Genomic DNA, 26168 nt, shown 5'->3' on the forward strand with positions numbered 1-26168 from the left:
TTACGCCGAGCAGACTCCGGTTCGTCTACCGGGGCGTCGCTGCAGCGGAGTTTGGATTCTTAACGTCGTGAGAAAAACCCGATTCCGCTCCACAGATTGAAGACCTTAATGAGCTGAGAGATTCGAAAACAAATCCCGGTACGTCTTTCCGTCTGGATTCCTCAGGATCCTCCTGGGAAACATCTCGAATCGAAACATCCTTCGGCTTCGACTTCTTGTTTCCGTTATTTGATTTATTGGGTTACGTTGATTGGATGTACGAGTCATGGGATGAAGGTTCCAGCATGATGCTCCTGTGCATTAAACCAGCTCCATGAAGATGAGGGTCAGACTGGAAGAACACTGACTTCACTCCAGATCACCTCACCTCACAACATCAAAACGTGCGAATCCCCATAAAATCTAGTGGAACATAGATTTATAGGTTATTATAGGAGCACATTATGACTAAATATGGAACAAAACAATCACTTTGTCTGTATAGTGTCTTCTTCTTTCAGCTTCTTCCATTAGGGGGCACCACAGCGGATCGTCTGTCTCCATACCCCCCTGTCCTCTACATCAGCCTCTTTCACACCAACTACCTGCATGTCTCACTCACCACATCCATAAACCTCCTCCTTGGTCTTCCTCTTTTCCTCCTTCCTGGTGTCTCCATCCTCAGCATTCTTTTACTGATATACCCCATGTCCCTCCTCTGCACATGTCCAAACCATCTCAATCTCACCTCCCTCACCTTGTCTCCAAAACGTCCTACATGCGCTGTCCCTCTAATAAACTCATTTTTAATCCTGTCCGTCGTCGTCACTCCCAACGAACATCTCAACATCTTCAGCTCTGCTACCTCCAGCTCCACCTCCTGTCTTTTACTCAATTTGTCCGTATAGTTTAACCTGTTGAAACGTATCCAATGTGTAATGGTTTTAATGGTTGTAATTGGAATAGTCTATTGGTGGCCAAAAGTTTGGTGAAGAACCTCATCGGGCTGAAGGTGTCCCAATACTTTCGTCCATATAATGTACCTGGCTTTAAAACCAGTATGAGATCTTGTGCAGGCTGCAGATTGAACATCTGTGTGATTTTAAGACAAAAAAACAAAAAGAAAAATCCCCCCTGCTTTCATGCACATGGAGGGTCCTAACCTGAAGCCCTGCAGCCCTGAGAAGCAGAACGACGCTGTGACTGAGCAGAGGAAATGAATTTAGCATGCCGCAGCCTTATCTTACCGTTAGACACTTGGAATTTCATCGCTAATTTGCGCTCATTGCTGCCAGATGTGGAGCCACTGAACGTGTAGGCTGATCCACGGCGATGGTGGACGTCCTGAAGTTTAGAGACAAAGAATAGATTTTTATGCGTTACCTTATTTTTTCTCTAAAACCTGAAACCCGAGTCTTCATGCTTTAATCGTGTGTTTTATACCAAACAACGTCGGATACTTTCACCTCTTCTCAGTCTCATGCTTTCCTTTGTCTCTCCTGCAGCCATGGTGTAATTAAAAGCAGCCCTTTTTCCTGTCTCGTTCCAGATGTTGCAATAAATCATGTCCTGGCCCTGCCTAAGCAACTGGCCGCCTGACAATAACATTCCCCACCTTCTCCGTCTCTTTTAAACTCTGATTAGATAAGTATAAAAAAAAAAAAAGACTGGCAGACCCTCATGTCCTCCTTTTCCCATCGGAGACGTCACAGAAATGGCCGATTGTATACTTTCCAGACACGGGCGAGAGGGACGAGGGATTGACTTTGTCTAGACTTTTTTTTTTTTTTTTCCTTTTGTCTTTGTATGGCTGAAAATCGTACCGCACGCAGCTGTGCTACAAAATCCACATCACGATACACCGTATGGAACAGCACTCGAGGACATGCGCTTTTTGGACAACCTCTAGATGATGATCTAGATTTTGTTAAGACTAAATTTGTTCTCATCCCAAAAGCTGTTTAATAGGTGTGTGTTTATAGCAGGATTTTCCACTCTAAACCCCGGTTTTGTGCACGTTGTCGTGCTGGAACAGGTTTTAGGTCTTCATGCGAGCGCGTCCGAAGACCTCCTGTACGGTCGTGTGCCTTCGACTTCGGCGCTAACGGTCTGGAAAAGATCCACGTATGGCACGTGGAAAAACTGGGTGTCCCAATACTTTTGAATAAAAATAAAAATAAATAAACACTTTTATTCAAGACGGTGAAATTTGGCTGTAATCTGGATCTAACGTGCTGGAAGGTTAGACGTCGCTAACGGAAAAAACTCGAGATGTTTACGGTGGGGGAGGGGAAACCCCTACGAATCAGCAAAACAAACAAGGTTTGAACTGAGAAGATCCCAGGCTGATGATCCTCCTCATTAAGGCCCTGATTGAGTTTTCTTTACGATCATAAACTCTACCGCTCTTTTCTGTGATGGAGCTTATTGTGTACGATGACAAAACTCCAGCGACGAAATAATCCAGATAAATTGCCACTTAAGTGCGTAAAGTCGGCTGTGTTCAGGCTTGCAGGGGAATCGATGGGTCTGGACGAATCCGTCGCCGGGAAAAGCTTGGCCTCGGGGAGCAGGAAAAGGAAGAGAAAAAGGGGAAGAATGCCGAGGGAGAAGAGGTGGACCTGCTTGTTTTTCAATCCAGGTGGCTTCATTTAGTTTCTTGGTGATTTACAGCCATTCTTTTACTGCAAAGAGAAAGATGGAGGGATATACAAATGGATGGATAAGAGCAAAAACTTCAGCTCCGGCACGATTCTAGGTAGAACGTGTGAAGGCGTTCCGTAGGGTTGAAGTCGGAGCTCTATAGCAGAAGATCTTCCGCTCGAACCCCAACCGGGTTTTGGGTCTCGTGGTTTAAATGAATGGGAATCTTCACGCTAATGCATCCAAAGGCATCCTTCAGGTTTGTGAAAAGAACTACAGGAGAATTACATATGGCTGGAAACGTGTCCCAAAACCTTTGACAGTGTGGCGCACGTCGCTCTAGTGCACAGTTGGGATCTTGGATCGGCTTTTTTTGATCTTTGGAAATTCTTTGGATGCAAACGCATCGAGAGAAAAGTCCAAAATTAGGTTCTCCAATAATTTTTTTATCTTTGGGAACAATAAACATTTTGAATGAATTGTTCCTTCATGTTTGTGAGAAGATCCTGGAGAAGAGCTACATATGGCTGAAAAGGTGTGTGAGAATCTGCTATTAAGACCGTCGCCATTTTGGATTTCTCAAAGCTGCCTTTTATTGTTCTCGTGTGTGTGTTTCCCCCTAATTAAAGCTATTGTTGTGTGTGTGTGTGTGTGTGTTTTGAGATTAGTGTGGTGTATAGTGGCTTTAGGATGTGGATCGTCCCCGTCTTCATGCACACACACACTGGGTTGCTTGCTGTAACAACTCTAGTGAGATGTCTGGAGCCTCGAAACGCCTCGTTTCAATTACGAAAGGGTCGGGAATTCCCCCACGCCTCGCCGCTCTTTGTGGAGAGGCGAAGAATTCCAGGATGAAGCTCCCAGAGGATTTAGATCGCCAGCTCCAGCTGGATTTGCGTCTTTTGTCCTGGTGCTGATTGATGAATGTAAACCGATTTCCTATTAAGCTGCATCTCGCAGTTCCTGTAAGCCGAAAGCACACTGAGCCCTGGAGGCATCATCTGAAGAGCAGCCAGGCCACCCAGAAGAGAATTACAGCTCGTTCTTAATAAGGATCATACGAAAACACTTCTCTCCATGTATATGGTGCAGCTGTAATGCTATATCTCGTGTGTGTGTGTGTGTGTGTGTGTGTGTGTGTGTGTGTGTGTATACACACACACACACACGCTATTTTTTTCACACACACACACACACACACACACACACACACACACACACTTTCATATACAAAATATCTCTGAACCACTTGACCCTTCACATCGGCCTTCTTCTGCTTTCCCGGATTCCGCACGCGTGTAGAAAAATGTTTTACTCGTCCCTCAGAAGGTCTCCGTGTGCAGTGTGTGTGCTGTTCATCTCGGTTGCCATTGCACTCGTTTTCATAACACCGACTTTCTAATGCTTTCCAGATGCTTGGAAACGGAACGGGAGAGACACCGAGAGTTATAGAGGCTCCATTTCTGGGTTAGATAATGTCTTGGCACGGTGAGAAGGAGTTCAGAAAAAATAAACAGTCATTTAAAGAAAAAAAAAGAAAAAAGAAAAGAAAAAGGTTTGCGAGGACGGACGGCTCTGGAGCGCCCCTGTGATACGAAGGTTTAAAGAAGGATGATGGGTTTCTCATTAATGGTGGGGACTTGCAGGACGTCTAGTACTCAGTGTGTGTGTGTGTGTGTGTGTGTGTGTGTGTGTGTGTGTGTGTGTGTGTGTGTGTGTGTGTGTGTGTGTGTGTGTGTGTGTGTGTGTGTGTGAGATCAAGCTGGTGACCATTTGCCAGGTGTGCTCCTTATTTTAACTCGATGTGCTCTGGAATAGTTACAGTAATGAGTTGGCAGGCAGAAGTTTCCAGAGACGTGAACTAGTTACACATGTTGTGTGTGTGTGTGGTAGAGAGAGAGAGAGGAGTGACATCAATCTTGCACTGAATTACTCTCATTATTCTAATGGATTCGGGGGGCCAATAATTGTTACCAAACCCGGTGTTCAAAGCCCACTTGGACAGAGAAAAAGCAGAGACATGGCCGGCCTGTCAGAAACTGTAGAGTTCCTTCATTTATTTGGGCTCGGAACCAAATCGAATTTACTGCTGGAACAAAAATAGTTGTATTTTTATATATACAGTGAGGAAAATAAGTATTTGAACACTCTGCTATTTTGCAAGTTCTCCCACTTAGCAATCATGGAGGGGTCTGAAATTGTCATCGTAGGTGCATGTCCACTGTGAGAGACATAATCTAAAAAAAATACGGAAATCACAATATATGATTTTTTAACTATTTATTTGTATGATACAGCTGCAAATAAGTATTTGAACACCTGAGAAAGTCAATGTTAATATTTGGTACAGTAGCCTTTGTTTGCAATTACAGAGGTCAAACGTTTCCTGTAGTTTTTCACCAGGTTTGCACACACTGCAGGAGGGATTTTGGCCCACTCCTCCACACAGATCTTCTCTAGATCACTCAGGTTTCTGGCCTGTCGCTGAGAAACACGGAGTTTGAGCTCCCTCCAAAGATTCTCTATTGGGTTTAGGTCTGGAGACTGGCTAGGCCACGCCAGAACCTTGATATGCTTCTTACAGAGCCACTCCTTGGTTATCCTGGCTGTGTGCTTCGGGTCATTGTCATGCTGGAAGACCCAGCCTCGACCCATCTTCAATGCTTTATTATGCAAAATCTCGCAATACATGGCCCCGGTCATCCTCTCCTTAATACAGTGCAGTCGCCCTGTCCCATGTGCAGAAAAACACCCCCAAAGCATGATGCTACCACCCCCATGCTTCACAGTAGGGATGGTGTTCTTGGGATGGTATTCATCATTCTTCTTCCTCCAAACACGTTTAGTGAAATTATGACCCAAAAGTTCTATTTTGGTCTCATCTGACCACATGACTTTCTCCCATGACTCCTCTGGATCATCCAAATGGTCATTGGCAAACTTAAGACGTGCCTGGACATGTGCTGGTTTAAGCAGGGGAACCTTCCGTGCCATGCATGATTTCAAACCATGACGTCTTAGTGTATTACCAACAGTAACCTTGGAAACGGTGGTCCCAGCTCTTTTCAGGTCATTGACCAGCTCCTCCCGTGTAGTTCTGGGCTGATTTCTCACCTTCCTTAGGATCTATGAGACCCCACGAGGTGAGATCTTTCATGGAGCCCCAGTCCGAGGGAGATTGACAGTCATGTTTAGCTTCTTTCATTTTCTAATGGTTGCTCCAACAGTGGACCTTTTTTCACCAAGCTGCTTGGCAATTTCCCCGTAGCCCTTTCCAGCCGTGTGGAGGTGTACAATTTTGTCTCTAGTGTCTATGGACAGCTCTCTGGTCTTGGCCATGTTAGTAGTTGGATTCTTACTGATTGTATGGGGTGGACAGGTGTCTTTATGCAGCTAACGACCTCAAACAGGTGCATCTAATTTAGGATAATAAATGTAGTGGAGGTGGACATTTTAACTGATAAACTGATTTAACTTTAGCTGATAGACAGGTGTTCAAATACTTATTTGCAGCTGTGTCATACAAATAAATGGTTAAAAAATCATATATTGTGATTTCTGGATTTTTTTTTTTAGATTATGTCTCTCACAGTGGACATGCACCTACGATGACAATTTCAGACCCCTCCATGATTTCTAAGTGGGAGAACTTGCAAAATAGCAGGGTGTTCAAATACTTATTTTCCTCACTGTATATATATTTTGTGTGTATGAATCAGTTTCAGACTCATGCACAGTGTTTAATACAAACATAATGAGCCTGTTTAGAGAGAGAGAGAGAGAGAGAGACAGACACAGACAGACAGACAGACAGACAGATAGCAAGCACAAGATCATCTTCAGCCAGATGTTCTTGGAGCTGGATTTGTGCACAGGGGCATTGTCATGCTGGGGCAGGTTCAGGTCTCCTAGTTCAAAATCTCCAGCTGCTGCACCCAAAGACGTCTAATACGAGTGTGTCTCCAACTCTATGGTTTCGGTTTGGGGAAGAAGCACGTGGCATATGGAAAAGTCGGTTGTCCCAATACTTTTGCTCATATCATGTGAACGTCACTAAAACCATCAGCTATCTGAATTTATTCTATCCAGAAAGTTTGATATGTTCTGGTTTGAAAAAGGTTCATTCTTTCTATCAATTCTGTATCAAATCTCAATTTGTAGATTTTGTGGGTGTGGATTTTTTCGCTTAAAACGAATTAATGTGTTTAAGTGAAAAATTAAGAATTAGGAAAACATTTGAGAATCTAAATCATCACTGAGTAACTGTGTGTGTGTGTGTGTGTGTGTGTGTGTGTGTGTGTGTGTGCAGCCCAAAAAGTGACCTCATTAAACCCGCATGCCCCATGAACTCCAAATGAACACAGAGTCTTGTAACTTTCATCACACACCAACTGTACAACTAAGAACACTAAAACAAACTACACTACACTACACAACTCCACTTTACTAAAACACACAACACTACACTACACAACTCCACTCTACTAAAACACACAACACTACACTACACAACTCCACTCCACTAAAACACACAACACTACACAACTCCACTCTACTAAAACACACAACACTACACAACTCCACTCCACTAAAACATACTACACTACACAACTCCACTCTACTAAAACACACAACACTACACAACTCCACTCTACTAAAACACACAACACTACACAACTCCACTCCACTAAAACACACAACACTACACTACACAACTCCACTTTACTAAAACACACAACACTACACTACACAACTCCACTTTACTAAAACACACAACACTACACTACACAACTCCACTCTACTAAAACACACAACACTACACAACTCCACTCCACTAAAACATACTACACTACACAACTCCACTCCACTAAAACACACAACACAACACTACACAACTCCACTCCACTAAAACACACAACACTACACAACTCCACTCTACTAAAACACACAACACTACACAACTCCACTCCACTAAAAAATACTACACTACACAACTCCACTCCACTAAAACACACAACACTACACTACACAACTCCACTTTACTAAAACACACAACACTACACTACACAACTCCACTCTACTAAAACACACAACACTACACTACACAACTCCACTCCACTAAAACACACAACACTACACAACTCCACTCTACTAAAACACACAACACTACACAACTCCACTCCACTAAAACATACTACACTACACAACTCCACTCTACTAAAACACACTACACTACACAACTCCACTCTACTAAAACACACAACACTACACAACTCCACTCCACTAAAACATACTACACTACACAACTCCACTCCACTAAAACATACTACACTACACAACTCCACTCTACTAAAACACACTACACTACACTACACAACTCCACTCTACTAAAACACACAACACTACACAACTCCACTCCACTAAAACATACTACACTACACAACTCCACTCCACTAAAACATACTACACTACACAACTCCACTCTACTAAAACACACAACACTACACAACTCCACTCTACTAAAACACACAACACTACACAACTCCACTCCACTAAAACACACAACACTACACTACACAACTCCACTTTACTAAAACACACAACACTACACTACACAACTCCACTTTACTAAAACACACAACACTACACTACACAACTCCACTCTACTAAAACACACAACTCTACACAACTCTACACTTACACTACAACACACTTCTCTGCTCTCAGGGAGAAAAAAAAAGAAAATAAATCTGTGTAAATGTGAGGAGGTGAAATCCTTAATCTTCTGCTACACTCGTGATGTTTGTGTGTTGGAGACTTTGTGCGTCTCTGCGAGTTCCTATTTTTTGCTTTTTGGTTCCAGATGAATCTTCAAAGTGGCCTCGGAGAGCTGCACTTCAAACGGACAGATTCCGTGGCTTTCAAAGTGTTGTAATTACCGGGGCGCGAACACACACATGCTCGCCATATTGCAGCAGTCAAACACCCAGTTTTAATCGTTGCACCACAGTTTGATTGTTCCGACACCCACAAAGACGTGCAGTGTAGCTTTAAATCAACAGTATCGAGAGAAACACGTTTAGAACACGTTCTCTCCTAAAGTGGAACTAATGAAAGAACTTTTTCGCAAAAAGCTGCCTCTGTATGTACAGTGTACACAGAGATACACACGTTCTACACATCTGTCTGTCTGTCTGTCTATCTATCTGTCTATCTGTCTGTCTGTCTGTCTGTCTGTCTGTCTGTCTGTTTCTGTCTGTGTCTCTCTGTCTGTCTGTCTGTCTGTCTGTCTGTCTGTCTGTTTCTGTGTCTGTCTGTATCTATCTATCTGTCTGTCTGTCTGTATCTATCTATCTATCTATCTATCTATCTATCTATCTATCTATCTATCTATCTGTCTGTCTGTCTGTCTGTCTGTCTGTCTGTCTGTCTGTCTGTCTGTCTGTCTGTCTGTTTCTGTGTCTGTCTGTGTCTGTCTGTCTGTGTCTGTCTGTCTGTCTGTCTGTCTGTCTGTCTGTCTGTCTCTGTCTGTCTGTCTATCTGTCTGTCTATCTGTCTCTCTGTATCTATGTGTCTGTCTCTCTGTCTGTCTGTCTACATGACATTATCTGATAAACATTTATATAAACATGAACTCCATGTACAGGAGAATCAGTGATTTCAGGATGATCGAGTGAGAGCCAGAATTCAAAACTCACACATCCAAACTCTTTTCTTTCTCTTCAAGTCTTTCTTCTTTCCAACATGTCTTATTTTTTATTTTTTATTATTATTTTTTATTTTTTTAACCTCTGCACTTTTCAGGACGTCGTGCCTTTCACTTTCCAGCGGCTCTTCTCTTGACGAGCATTCCATCCAAACCAATTCCATACGCTTACAACAGCAAACTTGCAAACATCTGCGTTTTCCATCAGAAGTGGTTTTTAAAGAGGCTGTGAGTGTAAAGAGCCGGGGTGGGGGATTCTGGGACTCGGGGATTGGGAGACTCATGCTCATGCTTTATATGGATTTAAACATCACGAACGAGTCCAAACACAGAGAAGAGAAAAAATAATGAGGAAAAGCAACCCATGATCACAGACTGTAAAATAAACCAGCATTCACTGTACAGTTTTAAAACAAAACAATTAATATTTTAATTATTGTAATTAATTTAAATTTCTGCATAAAACCAAACTGTTTTATTACTTTTTTTTGTTTGTTTTATTTGAAACTATTATTTCAGTTCATCGATAAAGCCAAAGGTTCCTGGACTCTTGAGCTTAGAATTTCTATGTCCATTTCACATTTAATCCCCATTTGCTGTTATGATAATAAGCTCCAATCTTTTGGGAAGATATTTTACTAGATTACTAGATCAATAGATCAATAGATCAATAGATCAATCTCCAACCCATGTACCCATGTATATCTTCATGGAGCTGGATTTGTGCTGGAGCATCTAAATATATTTTATACAATTGTTTGCCTTCAACTTTAGGAAGAAACCATAAGTATCTGTTCTCTAAAGACTTTTGTCCATATGTGTTCTCCAACATTGGAAAATACATTGGAAACTCATCGGAAATCGGATGATAGCATTAAGAAATAGACAATACAGAAATATATTTAATCATATACTCTATATTCTCATTTCCATGCTCTGGTTCTCTTTTGTTTCTCACCCTGTTTTTTCAGGTTTGCATTATGAATTTTTGTACTCAATACACGGTGTCCCAAGAAATCCATGCAATATACACACCAGCACCACTCTGTGTGGAGACTTTGGGACACCATGTAGATGTAGCAGGGATCTTAGACAGACATTTTGGACATCTCAGTAACCTTTATGTTTAAAAAAAAAATTCCTTGTATTGCTTTTTGTTCCTTTTCTTTCTTTCTTTCTTTTTTTTTTATTGCTTATATTTTTAAAATTGGGGTTAAGCGTATAACATTTTAAAATGTCTTTTTAGTGCCATCTAGTGGCAGGTACAGTGTATATATATTTATTATATATGCAGTGAGTAAGGGAGTGAAAACATCAATAAAAAATGGCTAAGAAAGTAAGTAAATAAATGAGTGAATAAAAGTGATTGAGTGAGTGTGAGTAAACAAATGAGTGAGTGAGAAAAACAAACGAATATGTGAATGAGTGAATGAGTGAGAAATGACATCAAATATTACACAAGATTGGCAGAAATTAAAACCTGCTACTCCCCGAAAAAAGAGCTAAAAAATAACAAATAAAATGAACGAATAATTATAATAATCAGATTTTGATGTCAGAGGATTACAGATTGTGTGTCTTTGTCTTTCTCCTCCACAATATAAATCTTTAGCGTATTCATCGTGTGTGTATTTTTCACTGGGAACTTTTAATTGCTGAAAGCCTCTGGCAACAAAACACTTTGATACAAGGGGCTGATTAGGAGCGAGATCGCTGCCCTGTGCACTGGAGCCTGCCAGTCTCCAGTCCCTTACATCTCTGTAGATAATGAGACTGAGAGGTCAAAAAGTTGGTTTGTAGGAGGCAAGAGAAGGCCACCATCCCCACTAATGAACCCCCTGCGGATTTCAGTCGTGTTCCGGTTAATGACCATGCAAATCACCGATCCGGAGTGTCAACCAGATCGAGGAAGAACAACACGAGAGCTGGTGGTGGAGTGATTTCATGATCAAAAGCCAGGTTGGGAAAAAAAAAGCAGTCAGAGGTATTAAACGACTGATCAGAAGGTTGTGAGGTCAAATCCCTGCACTGATGATCCATCCTGCTGATCCTCAACAGCTCGTGTATAAATGAGCTCATTGTCAAATGTTGCTGTAAGCTGATCTGAATAAGTGCTGGACGTACACTTCGAGAGCTTCGTTACTCCTCGATGTTCTCCGACTCTTTAACTCCGGCTCTGATGCTCGTTCGTCTTTGTTCTGTTTGCTGTCCTTGTTGAAAAGTGAACAATTTCTTAACTCGAGTCATTCTGGGTTCACGTCCGGGGATGTGCCCGAGGCAAGCGAGCGTGATGCGTGACAGAGCAGGAGCACTGGGTCGCCTCGTACGGCTCAGAAGGGATAATTATTCTCTCTTTATCCTGAGCACCGGTGGCCATACGGACCACTGGGAGCTGCAATATATAGAAAATAACCTTTAAAGATCAGCAAGCACTGATCTCCACTCTGTCTTAGAGCAGGGCCTATTTAAGTTCTCCTCTTAGCATGTCCAAAAAAACATTGCATGCACTCTTCAAGAACGGGTGGAAAGTCTTTACAGATGTTAAAGGTTCTTCACAGAGCTCTGACCAGCACCTCGGTTCCTCTCATCTCTTCCTCAACCTGATCCTCAACCACTGATCGACTGCTTCCTCCATCTCCTAGGGTACAAGGAAGACCTGCTTCTGGAATCCAAGTTCCGGCACCAAGATTTTGGAACGGACTTCCACCTGATGTCTGAGCAGAAGAACACCATGGAGGAGGTTTCTGAACGTGTTCTCTTCCATCAGAGGGTTTACACTGAGAAAAACTGTACTGAGATCAGATTTAACCAACATTTTCCTCCATATATTAATATTCATATATAAACTTAAAGTCATATTCAGAATATCGGGGATCACATGGTTTTAATAACATGTTCATAACACTGTATATCTGTATAAAGACATCTATTTGAAAGGTCATGAGTTTAAATCCCAGCCCCACCAAGCTGCCACTGCTGGGCCCTTAAGCAAGGCCCCTAAACTCTCACCTTCTCGGTTATAGGAATTAAATGACTGTAAGGTCACAGGAGGAAAAGAGCAAATTTTTTTTTGGCAGACGCCTTTTCAGGAATAGGGGTCCAGGAGTGGCAGCCTGGTGGGACTGGGATCCAAACTCACAAACGTCAGACCCAATGCCTTTACCACTAAACTCCCAGTTTATTTTCACTGTCATTTGCCTCCATGTTAAATTATATCTCCCGCAAAAATCTTCTCAAATACATTGTTTTGTATCAATTTATTATTGGCTCTTTGAAACATACATACATTTTTTTTTCTATTTCATCTCATCTTTCTGCAGATTCAGAACTGTTTGCTGGAATGCCATGTTTTGGATCATTAGACCGCTCGTGAAAAGTTATAAACGTATTTATAGGGTTGAAGATCTCTGCCAGGGGATTTCATTAACTAGTATTCAGCCAACAACGTGAAGAAAACAGATTCTCTCCCTGTGGAGACGCCGTTTGCTCTGCAGATGATGCATTTAATTAGAAGGACGTATCATTAGCAGGAGGAGGAGTTTCCCAAGGGCTGAAGATGACCAGTGCACAACTTGAGTTCTTTATGTGTAACGTACATTCCTACATTTATTACTTTTAATCCTGGTTTCTTGTCAACATTGGAAATTTAGAGACATGAAATGGGACATGTGTGTGTGTGTGTGTGTGTGTGTGTGTGTGTGTGTGTGTGTGTGTGTGTGTGTGTGTGTGTGTGTGTGTGTGTGTGTTTGTATCTGGATGTGGTATTCACAGTAATCCAGAGTCAAAGCTTTAGTATATTAGGAAATTTGAAGATCAGTAATATATAAACTACTACTACAAATATAGTAGAAGAAGAAGAAGTAGAAGATGAAGATGAAGTAGAAGAAGGAGAATTAGACTAAGAGGGCGAAGAAGAAGAAGAAGAAGGTGAAGAAGAAGGAGATTAAGAAGGAGATGGAGGAGAAGGAGGAGATGCACAATGAGGAGGAGGAGGAAACCCAAACATTATAAGGTACAGAATGCAGATTAGGGCAGATATTTACCCCCAACATATTAATTTATAACCTTCAGAGGTACATTATAATGAGTATAAAACAATTTACACACAAACCATCTACCTCTCTTTTGCAGGTAAGTGCTGCCTCCTAGTGGCTCATCAACACATTACAGCTATTACTCCATATAAATGTGTAAACTGAGCAGCGTCACTGGTCAAGTCAAAGTTTATTTGTATAGCGCTTTAACTTTTATAATCATAATCACAATCATACATTTTAACAGCTTTTATATCTACAACAGTTTATTACATGGGAACCTTTTATTGAGTGTCATTTCACAACCACGAGCCTGAGAAAGCGGTTACTTTCTTTTTTCCAGTTACAAACACTGTTGTGTAATGGTTTTATTTTATTATTATGATATATGGAAATGTAATACACAGACAGACAGACAGACAGACAGACAGATAGACAGATAGATAGATAGATAGATAGATAGATAGATAGATAGATAGATAGATAGATAGATAGATAGATAGATAGATAGATAGATAGATAGACTCAATTATACTCAATATAAATTGTAAAATTGATTAATTTTATCCAGTCCCATCAAATCTATTACATTTTATACAAAATATTTAAAATGTTTATCACATTATTACTTATAATATATGTAATATCTGATATTAAAGTATATTTCCGTGTCTTTTGTTTTCAAGCGAAAGGGGGGGGCTTTGACTTCCGCCGTGGTGTGACGTCACATCCCGGTGTGCTGAACATGGCGGTCGCTCTTTGTTTTTCATTAATTTTTGATTGTATACACTGAATTTAACATTTAGCATTCACATTAGTGTTAAACATTTTAAACCTATTATTCACGTTTGAAAAGAAAGAAAGAAAGAAAGAAAGAAAGAAAGAAAGAAATAAAGAAAGAAAATTATATATATATATATATATATATATATATATATATATATATATATATATATATATATATATATATATAGTTATAATAAAAAGAGGAACGAACTCTATTGCGTCATGTTAATGTTTTGACCACGTGACAAGGCAGCGGATCACATCAAAGACAGGGCAGACCACGTGGCCGGTAGAGCGCGGATCACGTGACCGGTAGAGCAGACCATGACCTCGGACTGGTGGCGGTAACGGGGATTAAACAGAAGAATTCCGCTGCAGGCGCTTCGAGGAGCTTCATGGATCAGACCAAAGAGCAAAATGATGACTTTGGCTACAACCTGTTCCCGGAAAGGAAGAAGAGCAAATACCAGAAAGGCTCGATCGGGGAAAGTTTATTCACCTTCAGCCACAAATGTCAGATCATGCTGCACGTCGCAATGGAGACAAGTAAGCTCCTGTTTGGGCTGCAGCGCGCATGCGCACTATCGCTGACTGTTCACATGAACAATTATAATATATACACTTATTCTAATAACAGTGATCAATTATTATTATTCGATTATAGAGCAAAGATCACCAATGTCCGAGTGATGATCTCTCCTAAATAGTGGTGTAACCCTAACCCTAGATCACACACACACACACACACACACACACACACACACACACACACACACACACACACACACACACACACACACACACAGAGCACTATTTAAAACACTATTGGCTGTATATTATAGACTCATCCCTGCAACATACAGCATACATTATATGGTCAAAAGTTTTCGGACACCTAGTGTTTGTAGGTGAGTTGAGGAGGCCTCAGGGTGCAGTTAGCATCAAAATAATTAGTGTAAAGGTGTTCAATAGAGTTGATAGCTCTATAGCAGGCTACTCAAGATCTTCCACTCCAACCCATGGAGCTGGCTTTGTGCCTCCTAGGTTTGGGTCTGGGTTAAAAAAAGAACCACATGTGGCATATGGAAAAGACAGATGTTCCAGTACTTTTGGCCATACTGTGTATGTTTTTGCACGTTTGTGTTAGGAACGCGTGTACACCTGCTCATTCATGCAATTATATAATCAGCAATATACAGGGGTAGAGTGGTGCCATTACTTTTGTCCATGCCCCTTTTATTTATATTATTATTTCAAATATTCAAGTTACTTTTTGTCCATTTAAAGTTATTTCCAAAAATCTTTTCTTTCCACACTATTCTCATTCATGCCTTCTTTCTCCTTCAGATCCATATGCGAAAGTCCTTCTAGAAGCCATGAAGAACTCGGGCTGGTACGTGGCGTCGTCGCGCTCGAACTCACTGCTCCGTCGTCTGGTTTTCAGACTTTTGACTTTTCTTGTCTTCTCAGTGCAGTGTACAAAGACAGGCATTTCTCGTGCGAGGATTGCGACGGAACCGTCAGCGGCGGCTTCGACGCTACAACGTCTCAAGTGAGAGGAACCGTCTGAGCGGTCGTACACGATGTGGGCAAAAGTTTGTGGACACCTGACCTTGTGCTTTTCGAACATCTCGTTCCACATTCGGTCTCCATTCGCTGTTATAACGAGCTTCAGTATTCTGAAATTGTTCCATTAGATTTGTGAAGATTCAATGTTCACATTCATCTCAAAGGTGTTCGATAGCGATGGAGCTCTATAGCAGGAGATCTTCCACTCCCACTCGTGTATCCTCATGGTGCACTGGTGGAACCGGTTTGGGTCTCCTAGTTCCAAGGTGTTCAATACTCTTGTCCATATCGTGCATATATAAACGTTAACATGTAGCACGTCTAGTGTAACGTCCCTGAGTGTAAAACGTGCGTGTCGTCTTTTCCAGATTGTGTTGTGTCAAAACAACATTCACCAGCAGGCTCATATGAACCGAGTCGTCACGCACGAGCTGATTCACGCCTTCGATCACTGCCGCGCTCACGTCGACTGGTTCAATAACTACCAGCACTTGGCCTGCTCAGAGGTGAGATGGTAGTGCAGGAGGAACGCCGTTATCAGTGCTTTCTTTCTTTCTGTTTTTAAAAGTCATCCCTCCTTTTTTTCCCTCTCAGGTCCGGGCTGCGAGTCTGAGTGGCGACTGTTCTTTCAGCAACGAACTCGCCAGGTTTAATTTCGGCCTCAAAAAGCACCATCAGGTAAGATAACATCCTGCTTTTACATTAAAACAGAGCAGGTGAGGGTGAGGGGCTTCGCTCAGGAACCTTCCGGTTTAAAGTCCGATGAATTAAACGCTGAGCTTCATCTCTTCACGTTCCTGCGATCCTACACGTTCTGTAAAATCAAATAGAAAACGTCGTGTTCTTACACGTGTTTGTAATCGCATACATGTAAAAAACACGTTTCTGAGCCGATGTAAATAATATTGGATTTTTGTGGAGGTGCATTAGATAGAAATATGGATGGATGGATGGATAAATGGCAGCCTGAATGGGTGGAGGGATGGACAGATCAATAGATGGACAAATTGATAATTAGATGGATGGATGATGGATGGAAGGACAGATAAATGGGAGGATGGACCGATAGATGAAGAGATGGAGTGTTGGCGAGATGGGTGGATTGATGGGTGGATAGACAGATAAATGGGTGGCTGCTGAGATGAATCGGTGGATGGACAGATAAATGGGTGGATGGACAGATAAATGGGTGGATGGATAGATAAATGGGTGGATGGACAGAAAGATGGGTGGATGGACAGATAGATGAAGAGACGGAGTGTTAGCGAGATGGGTGGATTGATGGATGGATAAATGGGAGGATGGACAGATAGATGAAGAGACGGAGTGTTAGCGAGATGGGTGGATTGATGGATGGATAAATGGGAGGATGGACAGATAGATGAAGAGACGGAGTGTTAGCGAGATGGGTGGATTGATGGATGGAAGGAGAGATAAATGGGTGGATGCTGAGATGAATGGGTGGATGGATGCATAAATGGATGGATGGTTGGATGAAAAGAAGGGTGGATTGATAGGAGAATAAAGGGGGATGAATGTGAGGATAGATGGATTGATGGATGGGTAGATGAACAGAAGAATAGTAAATGGATCTAGATCTCTATTAGCTGTAAGTCGTGTAACTGGCGTCTTTCCTCCCCTGATGTAGGAGTGCGTGCGGGATCGTGCCACGCGCTCCATCCTCGCCGTGAGGAAGATAAGCAGAGACGAGGCGATGAAAACAGTGGACCAGGTGTTCGACAGCTGCTACAGCGACCACGAACCCTTCGGCCGAATCCCACACAGCAAAAAAGACGCCCAGTTCGCATATAGAGATTTCGAGAACAGAGATCGATACTATGCAAACCTCTAGGTGGTGCTAGAGTCTTACTCACTCTCTCTCACACACACACACACACACACACACACACACACACACACACACACACACACACACACACTATTGTGAATAAAGTGATATATTTGGCCTAATCGATTCAGCATGCTATTTTATTATATAAACCAGTTGCATATTGAAGCCACTTTGTCATTTGTTGCATTTTACTTAATAAATGCTGACTTTTGTTACATACTTTCGAAATGCTTTCCTTAATATATTTAGGTCGTGTATATGGAATAAAGACACCGTAAATATATTTAAATTTTTGTTTTATTAATAGATTGTGAGTTGTGTTATTTTTGCTGTTTACTGCATAATCACAAGAATTGTGCATCATAATAATAATAATAATAATAGTAATATGATGCTTTTTTTTTTTGTATTCATCACATGTACATTACTAGACAGTGAAATTCTTTCTTTGCATGATAATTGCTTCAGAGCTCAGTAGTAGCAGCCTGGAAATACTGGGGTTTAAACCAGTAACCTTCTGATCTCAGAACCTTAACCAGTGATCTCCCACTTCCCATGATGATGATGATGATGATGATGATGGATTCTACTTGGATACTTCTGCTAAATTCTACTTCTATTAATGACGCCTCTGCTTTCTGCGCGTTATTTGAATATGGAATGCGCACATTTGGATTTAAAATCACAAAACCTCACTGCAGCTTGCATTAGAAATTTGTAGATGTTTGTGTGCACTTCCTTATTGTGACCACTAGATGCCAGTATTGAGCATTAAAATTAATCGATTTATTTAACAAATCGATTTATTCTCTTTATAAACACGTTGGGAAGATAAGCTTCTGGTTATACAGTTTATATTGTAGAATATATATAAATAAAAAAGGACCGTTATGATTTTTTCCCCCCAATATACCAGAACCAAACTACAGAAAACAAGCCATTTTTCGTTTCTTCGTGGATGCACGGAGAATAAAATTAAAGGGAAACTAAAACAGACTACAAAAAAATACTTTAATATATAAATAAACTACAGAACGTCACACCAGTCCCGCAGTCTGAGAGCAGAAGTGGGCGGAGCTTATACAATTTAGTGGTGGGTGAGATATTTAACACGCATTTTTTTATTAGGTATGAACTTTCGACATACATTTTATTGCATCAATATCTAATAGTATTAGATTATTAGAATATTATTATCTAATATTTTAAAACATCGTTTTTTAATACGGTCACTTTTCAATTCGTACACGCGCAAAGCATTCTGGGACTCAGCTGTCATGGCGACGTACACACACAGCACCTGAGCGCTCGAGTTCCTCGAACTTACCTGCGGCTTCTGTGTGTTTTGTCTTAATCCTGAGATTTGAGCGGTATGTTAATGTTGTTCCGACATTATCTTTGTTTTTATAATGTTGAATGTAGTTTAATTGTCACCTCACACACTCGGTTTATATGTGAAAGCATTAGCAGCTAATCACGTTAGCCTCGCGCTGAGTCCCTGAGCTGCGCGTGCGTCGTTCATCCTTCAAACCGGCTGTGTTTTAATGCGTTTATTACACAAAAGTGTCATTATTATTGTTATAGATCATTATTTCTGTTAGATTCTGGTATTTACGACGTTTGTATTTTGTATTCGAAACATATCTGGCCAAAAGTATTCGGACACCGTCACGCGTGCTGTTTAAATAGATCTATTCTCCTCCTTTTCTGTTTTCTTCCAAAAAATGCTTTCCAGTGGATTCTCTGTGCGTTTATTTGGCATCCCAGTTATATCCCACAGTCGTCTCAGTGAGTTAAAGGAGGTCAGGGTTTTCCCTGTGCAGAAGTTCCTCCTCTCCAACCTTCACACCAGCAGTGATGTCTTCATGCAGCTCGCTTGCTCTTGTGCTTAATCTTATTTCAAGGGAACCTGTAAATCTGCAGGTTCTGCACAACTGTACGCTTCTAACACTGTGCCGGCATCCGTCCACATGGATCTGATGCTCAGGTGTCCACATAGTTTCGGCCGTACCGTGTACTCGTACTACTGACGTTATAATATCGTCCAAACGTAGTCTCTCTCAAGGTTCTACTTGAAACAACGTGGGAGTAAAAAGCCATCAAAATCCCCATGATGTTATAAGGCAGCACGTTTGGTGAAGAACTTTGTTCTGTTTCAGACTGACTGGAAAAAAAACCATGCTGAGTGGAAACAAAGCCGTGGAGCTGCAAATGCAGATGCGACAAAATGCAGAGGATCTTCAGAGCTTTATGAGGGATCTCAATAGCTGGGAAGAGGACATCAAGAAGAAGGATGAACAGCTTCGTGCAGGAAACCTGGCGGACCCTCAGGTCAACGATATTCCTTGATATGATATTTTTTATATGTAGCTGAAATGTGTATATATTACACACATACTAGTGTATTATTAATAATTTCCAAACATCAGCAGTTTACATTTTCACAAGGATTTGTAATAAAAACGCCTGATTGGTTGAATAATTTATAAAAAAAAAATATTTGTATAATATTTTCCAAAAAATAAAATATATAAAAATAAACGTCGAATCATTGATTCATATAAATCGATTGGGTTTTTTTTTCCAGAAGGTGCAGGTTTTGTAATAAACACGCAACATTCTCGTCTTCTTCCGCGACACCTTTTGATTGCTTTCTACCCACCACAGAAACATCTCCCACCTGTAAGGAACAAGGACTACAAGAAGAAGCGCCGGGTCAGAGGTCAAGTCCGGGATGAGAACGTTCAAGGCGAGCAGAAACCCGTCCAAAGAATAAAATCATACGACTATAAATCCTGGGAGAAATTCAACGTGGTACACTTCACATCACTTCGAATTCACGACGTGCCATTTTCGGTTCTGTGGAGTTTCTAAACCATAATCAGATCAATTGTTTATTTCAGGACCTGGCCCTCGAGGCACTGGATAAAGACACCAGCCCGGCTGACTCTAATGACTCCGACTCTGAGGAAGCGCATGGAGATCGAGACCTAGCCATGAAGGAGAAGGAGAAGGTAAAGGTGCTTTTTGAACATCACATTTACTGTTAGGATGACCTCCACTCTTCTGGGAAGATGTTTCACTAGATTTTGTGGAGGTTTGGGTTTATAGCTTCATAGCGAGAGATCTTCCACTTTCCCAATGAAGTCCTGTACGATCGTGTGCGTCGGGTGTCCCAATACTTTTGGACACGCTGTGTATGTAGATGTTTTTGCAGGTATGAACAATTACTTATTACTTATTATTTTTTTATTTTTTTCCTTACAGGGTAACAGTTTTTTCAAAGATGGAAAGTACGACGACGCTATCGAGTGCTACACCAGAGGCATGACTGCAGACCCATACAGCCCGGTTCTTCCCGTGAACCGAGCAACCTGCTTCTTCAGATTGAAAAAGTGAGAGAATCGCTACCAATATACTGCTTTCCTCCTGAAAAAGAAGGTAGTAACATCTGGTTTTAACTGGATTGATAGCAGGGCTGTTTGAGATGCTGATGAGCTCCGTATGGCCACTCCAGGACGAGATTCGTGCACATGAAGCAGTGAAGTTTGGATGAACTCATCTGAGCAAAAGTCATGAGAATGTTTCTTCTTGAATCCTGTCTTAGGTACTCAGTCGCCGAGTCGGACTGTAACCTGGCCATAGCACTGGACAGCAAATACGTTAAAGCTTATAGCCGAAGAGGAGCCTGTCGATTTGCTCTTAAAAACCATCAAGGTGCTCTAGAAGGTGAGGGAGTAAACATCTACACAATCTCCTGAAGGTTCTCCTGCGTGCCCCTGCCGCTGTAATTACAATACGTTTTTACGTTATATCTGAAATTGTGCTGATAATGATGTCGATCTTGAATTATAAGATTATCAAACGGTGCTGAAGATGGAGCCGGAGAACTTCGACGCTCAGAACGAGATAAAGAAACTCACCCAGGTCGGCTCCCGTCTTATCGTTCCCTGGTTGTTTTTGGTGTGCGTGATGAAGCTCGAGTCTTGAACTCTTTTCTTTACAACGTTCCATCCCGCAGGTTTTAGGTTCTCAAAAGCGTGAAGAAGGTCAGACGGAGAAGAGCGAGTCCGAGGTGCCGCTTGCCGAAGCCGTAAAACCGAAGCAGTCGGAACCGGAACAACAGAGACAGCAAGAGGCGGCGGTGCAAAAGGACAGGGTGAGAACATCATCTGAGCAAAACCATACACGCGTTCAGCAGACTCGCTGTTCGTAGCGCAGCAGGGTCACTTTGTGTTCTCTGCGATGTTCTCACAGGGAAACGCTTACTTCAAAGAGGGCAAATACGAGGCGGCGGTGGACTGCTACAGTAAAGGCATGAAGGCCGACGACACAAACGTTCTGCTTGCTGCCAACAGGGCCATGGCTTACCTTAAACTTGAGAGGTGGATATCAAAAACACACGGCACAAATATCTTAAAATCATCCTTATTTATTTATTTTTTTACATTTACTTTGATCTTACACACTGCACGGGCAAAAGTACTGAGACGTTTTTCCATTTCACTTGAACTTGCAGACCCAAACTTGTTCTTGTTCCATGAACACATTTGAGTGGAAGATCACATTTGAGTTGCCTTCAGTGGAGCTCTAATCCTCATACATTAGTACAAATCAGTACACTCTCCATATCTAGTGGAACATCTTCTCAAAAGATTTAAATGGGTATTAAATATGGATCTAATTCCCAGGTGTCCACAATCTTTAATTCCTGTAGGGTTTTATGTCTAAAGGAACAACTGACATGTAAAACTTGGAGCTTCCTGTGTGTGTGTGTGTGTTTTGTGTAGATATGCTGAGGCAGAAGAAGACTGCACCAAAGCAATAGCTCTGGACGACACGTACTCGAAAGCTTTCGCTCGACGCGGCACAGCCAGGGTGGCACTGGGAAGACTTTCTGATGCCAAAGCAGGTTAGAGCTCATTCTCCACCATTCAAGTTCACCACTAATCTTCAAAGTCACACCTCAGAAGCTAGTGGAAAGCTTTCTCAGAAAACTGGCACTGATTTTTTAAATATATATATATATATAATGTGATGTCATTCATTCCTGCAGATTTCGAGCAACTTCTAAAACTCGAACCAGGAAACAAGCAAGCGATGAACGAGCTCAAAAAACTCCACATGGGAACCACGGAACAAGCAGATGGCACACAGAGAAGAACAGTGCAGCCAATCAACAAACCGGAACACCTCAGATCCAAAGTGAACCTCCAATAAACTCAAATCCTTTGTAGATGAAGAGATACTCTTAATCGGTGTTTGAGTTTTAACCGCACTGTCTGAATCCGAACAGAAGCCGTTAAGAAGAATCGAGATCGAGGAAGTTGGTGGAAAGCTCACACCCTTGGCTGAGCCCGAGAGAGTCACAGCAAAGGCGAGCTCCACAGGGTCTGGGTCGATGTCCAGTGCATCAGCTTCTTCATCAGAAAGAGAGATGAAATGTGAGGCCTCTCTGTGCTCTTCTTTGCCATTGGCTAAGATCCAGAAGATAGAGGAGCTATCACAGCCTCCATCAGAATCACCAGCTACGTAAGTTCTCACCAATGAATGCGTTGAGTCTGTGTGCCTAGGGATTAGGAATTCTGAGAGATGAATGTTCATCATGTTGTCCAGCAGATGTTCAGTAGATCATCCAGAGCAGCTTCCGAGTGCTTCTAAAAAAATCTCTTGGATCGTTTAGGAGAAATAAACGATCTCCAAAAAATGGATGTTCCTTCACTCTGTGATTGCTGTCTAACAACATGGTGCAAAATCTCCCCAAAACATACAGTTATAACTTCCACCATCATTATTATTGTTATATGAGCTCACATGCCCTGTGTATGGGAGCGCTGTCATTGTGGAAGAACCTTCTCTGATTCCAGAAGAAGGCCAGCCAGGTGCCCTCAACCATCTCATGTTGACGACTGTTGATTCCGGTTATTGCTATCTGTCTTTCAGAGGCCCGTGTGGGGATTCCTTCGGGAAACAGAATGCACTGCAGAGAAAGGAACAAATCCCCACTAAAACGGAAAAACCCTCATCATCATCCTCCTCTTGTCAAGTTCAACTTCAAGTTCCTCCTCCACCACCTGCAAACAGCTTCCAGCTAGAAGCAGATTTAAGAAAGATCGGTAATCACCCTGAACTCATGTATCAGTATTTAAAGGTAGGTGGCGCTGCTTCTTAGTTTTCGTATCCAACCCAGTACAATTCCATAATGTGGTGTCCATCACGACGGTCTGGTTCTGTTTCAGCAAATTCATCCTGATGATTTTCAAACGATTTTCCAAAACACCCTGAGTCCTGAGGTGCTCAATAAGATTCTGAGCGTACTTCAAGGATTTTACATTAAGTAAGTTATAAGTGGTTATGACTCCTTTATAATTTCCCATGATATCATTATAAAAATCCACTCAGCTTTTTCTTCTCCTGTACTTTGAACTTTTCTCTCCAGAAATGAAGACCCATCACTCATTCTCTCCATCCTGAAAAGTTTGTCCAGCGTGAGAAGATTTGACATGGTTGTCATGTTCATGTTGTCCCCTGAAAAACAAGGTGTGTTCTATTTATAGATTCATCAGGGTTTTTACCCGTTTATATAAATATATATGATGAATTGTTTACCAGGGAACCAGATCACATCCTAACTTCAGATTAATCAGATAGAGGAATCCTCTGAGTCTTCGTGCTCTTCCTGACTCGCTGCGTAGTTACAGTATGAAGGTGGGGATTTTCGCGTATGGAACCCAGACGGGTTGAGATTTATTCCGAGTTCTTCTAGTTCTCGCTGCAGTTGTGGGTATTTTGTGTGCCCATTAAGCCTAATGCACTTTCTGAGTGGGTTTAGTGCAGCGCTGGCAACCGGATTCTTTCATCGAATATTAGCCGTGAAGGTAAAGCATTTGGACGAAGTGCCAAGAGTTGGATTTCCACTCAGGTTCTTATTGCATGCTATGTGATTATTACAGAGCAGTGGCAATGGAGTTTCATCTATTGGCATTGGTGGTCATTTGGATGTTCTACATTTACACCTTCACAAGAGCAACTTAATTATCGTATTCATACAACTTAGCAGTTGAGGGTTAGGGGCCTTGCTATGATATGACCAAATTTTGGCCGCCCACGACCCCGTCGCCGGTTCACCACTGGTCCTTCCTTGGAGCACTTTTAATAGATCACCTCAAATCCTTACATTCGCCCATTTTTCCTGCTTCTAACATCAACTTTGAGGACAAAATGTTCACCTGCTGCCTAATAAATAAATCCACCCACTAACGGGTGCCACGATGAAGATCCTCAGTGTTCTTCACGTCACCACACATAATGTTCTAATGCTATAATGTTATGTCTGATTGGTGTATGTAGGTTTTACTATGAACTGTCACATCAGATCCATTAGATTTCCCTTCACTGAAATAAAGAGTCCCTTTAAGCCTGGAGGTTGGATTGGAAGATCTTTATTGTCCTGCACAGAGCTTTTAAGATCAACTGAAACACTGACCGAACCCCAGACCTCCTCACCTTCTCCTCAACATCTCCTCAACATCAGTGTCTGATCTCACTAATAGCTGAAAGATCGTGTATTATAACATACACTGAGGGGAATAAATCTGGACTGAGATGTTCAAAAAGCACCTGTAAATCACCGTGACGTTCAGGTTTCACCAACGTTTGGCCTTGTGGTGTTTATCGGACGTGAAGCTAATAATCGATCGCCTTGTACAACATTAGGATTTATCAGTTTCTGGACATTTCCATTCACACAACACCATAATCATGCATTACAGAAACGCTATGAAATATCAACAATCCAAGAACGTGTGCATTATTCCTTCCCCAACAAACTCCATCGTAGGATTTTATGTTCCTTAGTAATTACAGGAAATGTTTTATTTAGTTTTTTTTCCTTCCCGCAGTGTTACAGGAGCTGTTTCAGTGCGTTTCTCATGCAGGCCTGGAGGACGATTCTGTCAAAGCCCTAAAGAAGAAATATGGAGTCTAGCTGCTGTGTTGTGGAGAGACCAACGAGGAGAACTGCATCTCATCCCTCAAATATAGATTATAGAAAATATATAAATAATGAAATATGTTTGGCAGTGATATTTATTTTTTCACTCCTGGGGGGGAAAAAGGTTTGATTTTGTATTAATGATCTATTAACCACCCAATTCACTCATCACAATTCAGTTATAATTATATAATTATATATTACTAGTGAGAGTGTAAACGTTTGTCACGTTGATATTGAGTCATAATGTATTCATTATTATAAACTGTATAATGCTTGCGAACAGCAGCAGAAGCTCCGCTCGCTCAGCTGTGGCCCGACCTGCGAAATAAAACAAAATCCCACCATCAAAACAGTTATAAATTCTCCTTTTCTTTGCATGAAAGATTTCACACGGTTTATGGGGTCAGTTATATAAACAGTCGGATGTGTGGACTTTCTATTAGAGGATTTTTCATATGGGTTTGAAGTCCACATATTGAATTCTTTTGGAAAGTCAATTAGAGCATCTGCGTTGGTTTAAACCACGAAACAATTGAATTGCTCCAATTCTGTAAGTCAGAACTCCAGCGGGAGTCCCACTGTTTTACAGACGCTTTAATCTTT

The 26168-nt window shown here is 41.6% G+C and overlaps 2 protein-coding genes and 1 long non-coding RNA gene across 5 annotated transcripts; all 3 read left to right on the forward strand.

The window, feature by feature from the left end:
- Window positions 1-3069: 3069 nt before the first annotated feature.
- On the forward strand, window positions 3070-3856 carry LOC310718853. The gene is made up of 2 exons (XR_014531298.1): window positions 3070-3157; window positions 3291-3856. It is a non-coding gene; the product is annotated as an uncharacterized lncRNA (long non-coding RNA).
- A 10570-nt stretch (window positions 3857-14426) lies between these two features.
- atp23 (ATP23 metallopeptidase and ATP synthase assembly factor homolog) lies at window positions 14427-17784 on the forward strand. 2 transcript variants are annotated; one of them, XM_083527742.1, is made up of 6 exons: window positions 14427-14694; window positions 15496-15541; window positions 15619-15700; window positions 16086-16223; window positions 16312-16395; window positions 17366-17784. In XM_083527742.1, the coding sequence occupies exons 1-6, from the start codon at window positions 14544-14546 to the stop codon at window positions 17567-17569; spliced, it is 705 nt and encodes a 234-aa protein (XP_083383868.1). In that variant the 5' UTR covers window positions 14427-14543; the 3' UTR covers window positions 17570-17784. The 2 variants fall into 2 exon arrangements, with proteins under 2 accessions (XP_083383868.1, XP_083383869.1); XM_083527743.1 differs by lacking the exon at window positions 14427-14694 and having other exon boundaries at window positions 15624-15700.
- An 869-nt stretch (window positions 17785-18653) lies between these two features.
- On the forward strand, window positions 18654-25915 carry rpap3 (RNA polymerase II associated protein 3). 2 transcript variants are annotated; one of them, XM_083527755.1, is made up of 16 exons: window positions 18654-18939; window positions 19729-19900; window positions 20237-20383; window positions 20473-20583; window positions 20837-20964; window positions 21177-21298; window positions 21426-21496; window positions 21591-21728; window positions 21827-21954; window positions 22360-22481; window positions 22626-22774; window positions 22866-23101; window positions 23513-23720; window positions 23809-23906; window positions 24009-24109; window positions 25471-25915. In XM_083527755.1, exons 2-16 carry the CDS (start codon window positions 19748-19750, stop codon window positions 25554-25556), a joined length of 1998 nt encoding a protein of 665 aa, XP_083383881.1. In that variant the 5' UTR covers window positions 18654-18939; window positions 19729-19747; the 3' UTR covers window positions 25557-25915. The 2 variants fall into 2 exon arrangements, with proteins under 2 accessions (XP_083383881.1, XP_083383882.1); XM_083527756.1 differs by having other exon boundaries at window positions 18831-18939; window positions 19635-19900.
- The last annotated feature ends 253 nt before the right edge of the window (window positions 25916-26168 follow it).

Source organism: Silurus aristotelis, assembly GCF_946808225.1.
Source record: "Silurus aristotelis genome assembly, chromosome: 24".
In the NCBI taxonomy this organism is placed as follows: Eukaryota; Metazoa; Chordata; class Actinopteri; order Siluriformes; family Siluridae; genus Silurus; species Silurus aristotelis.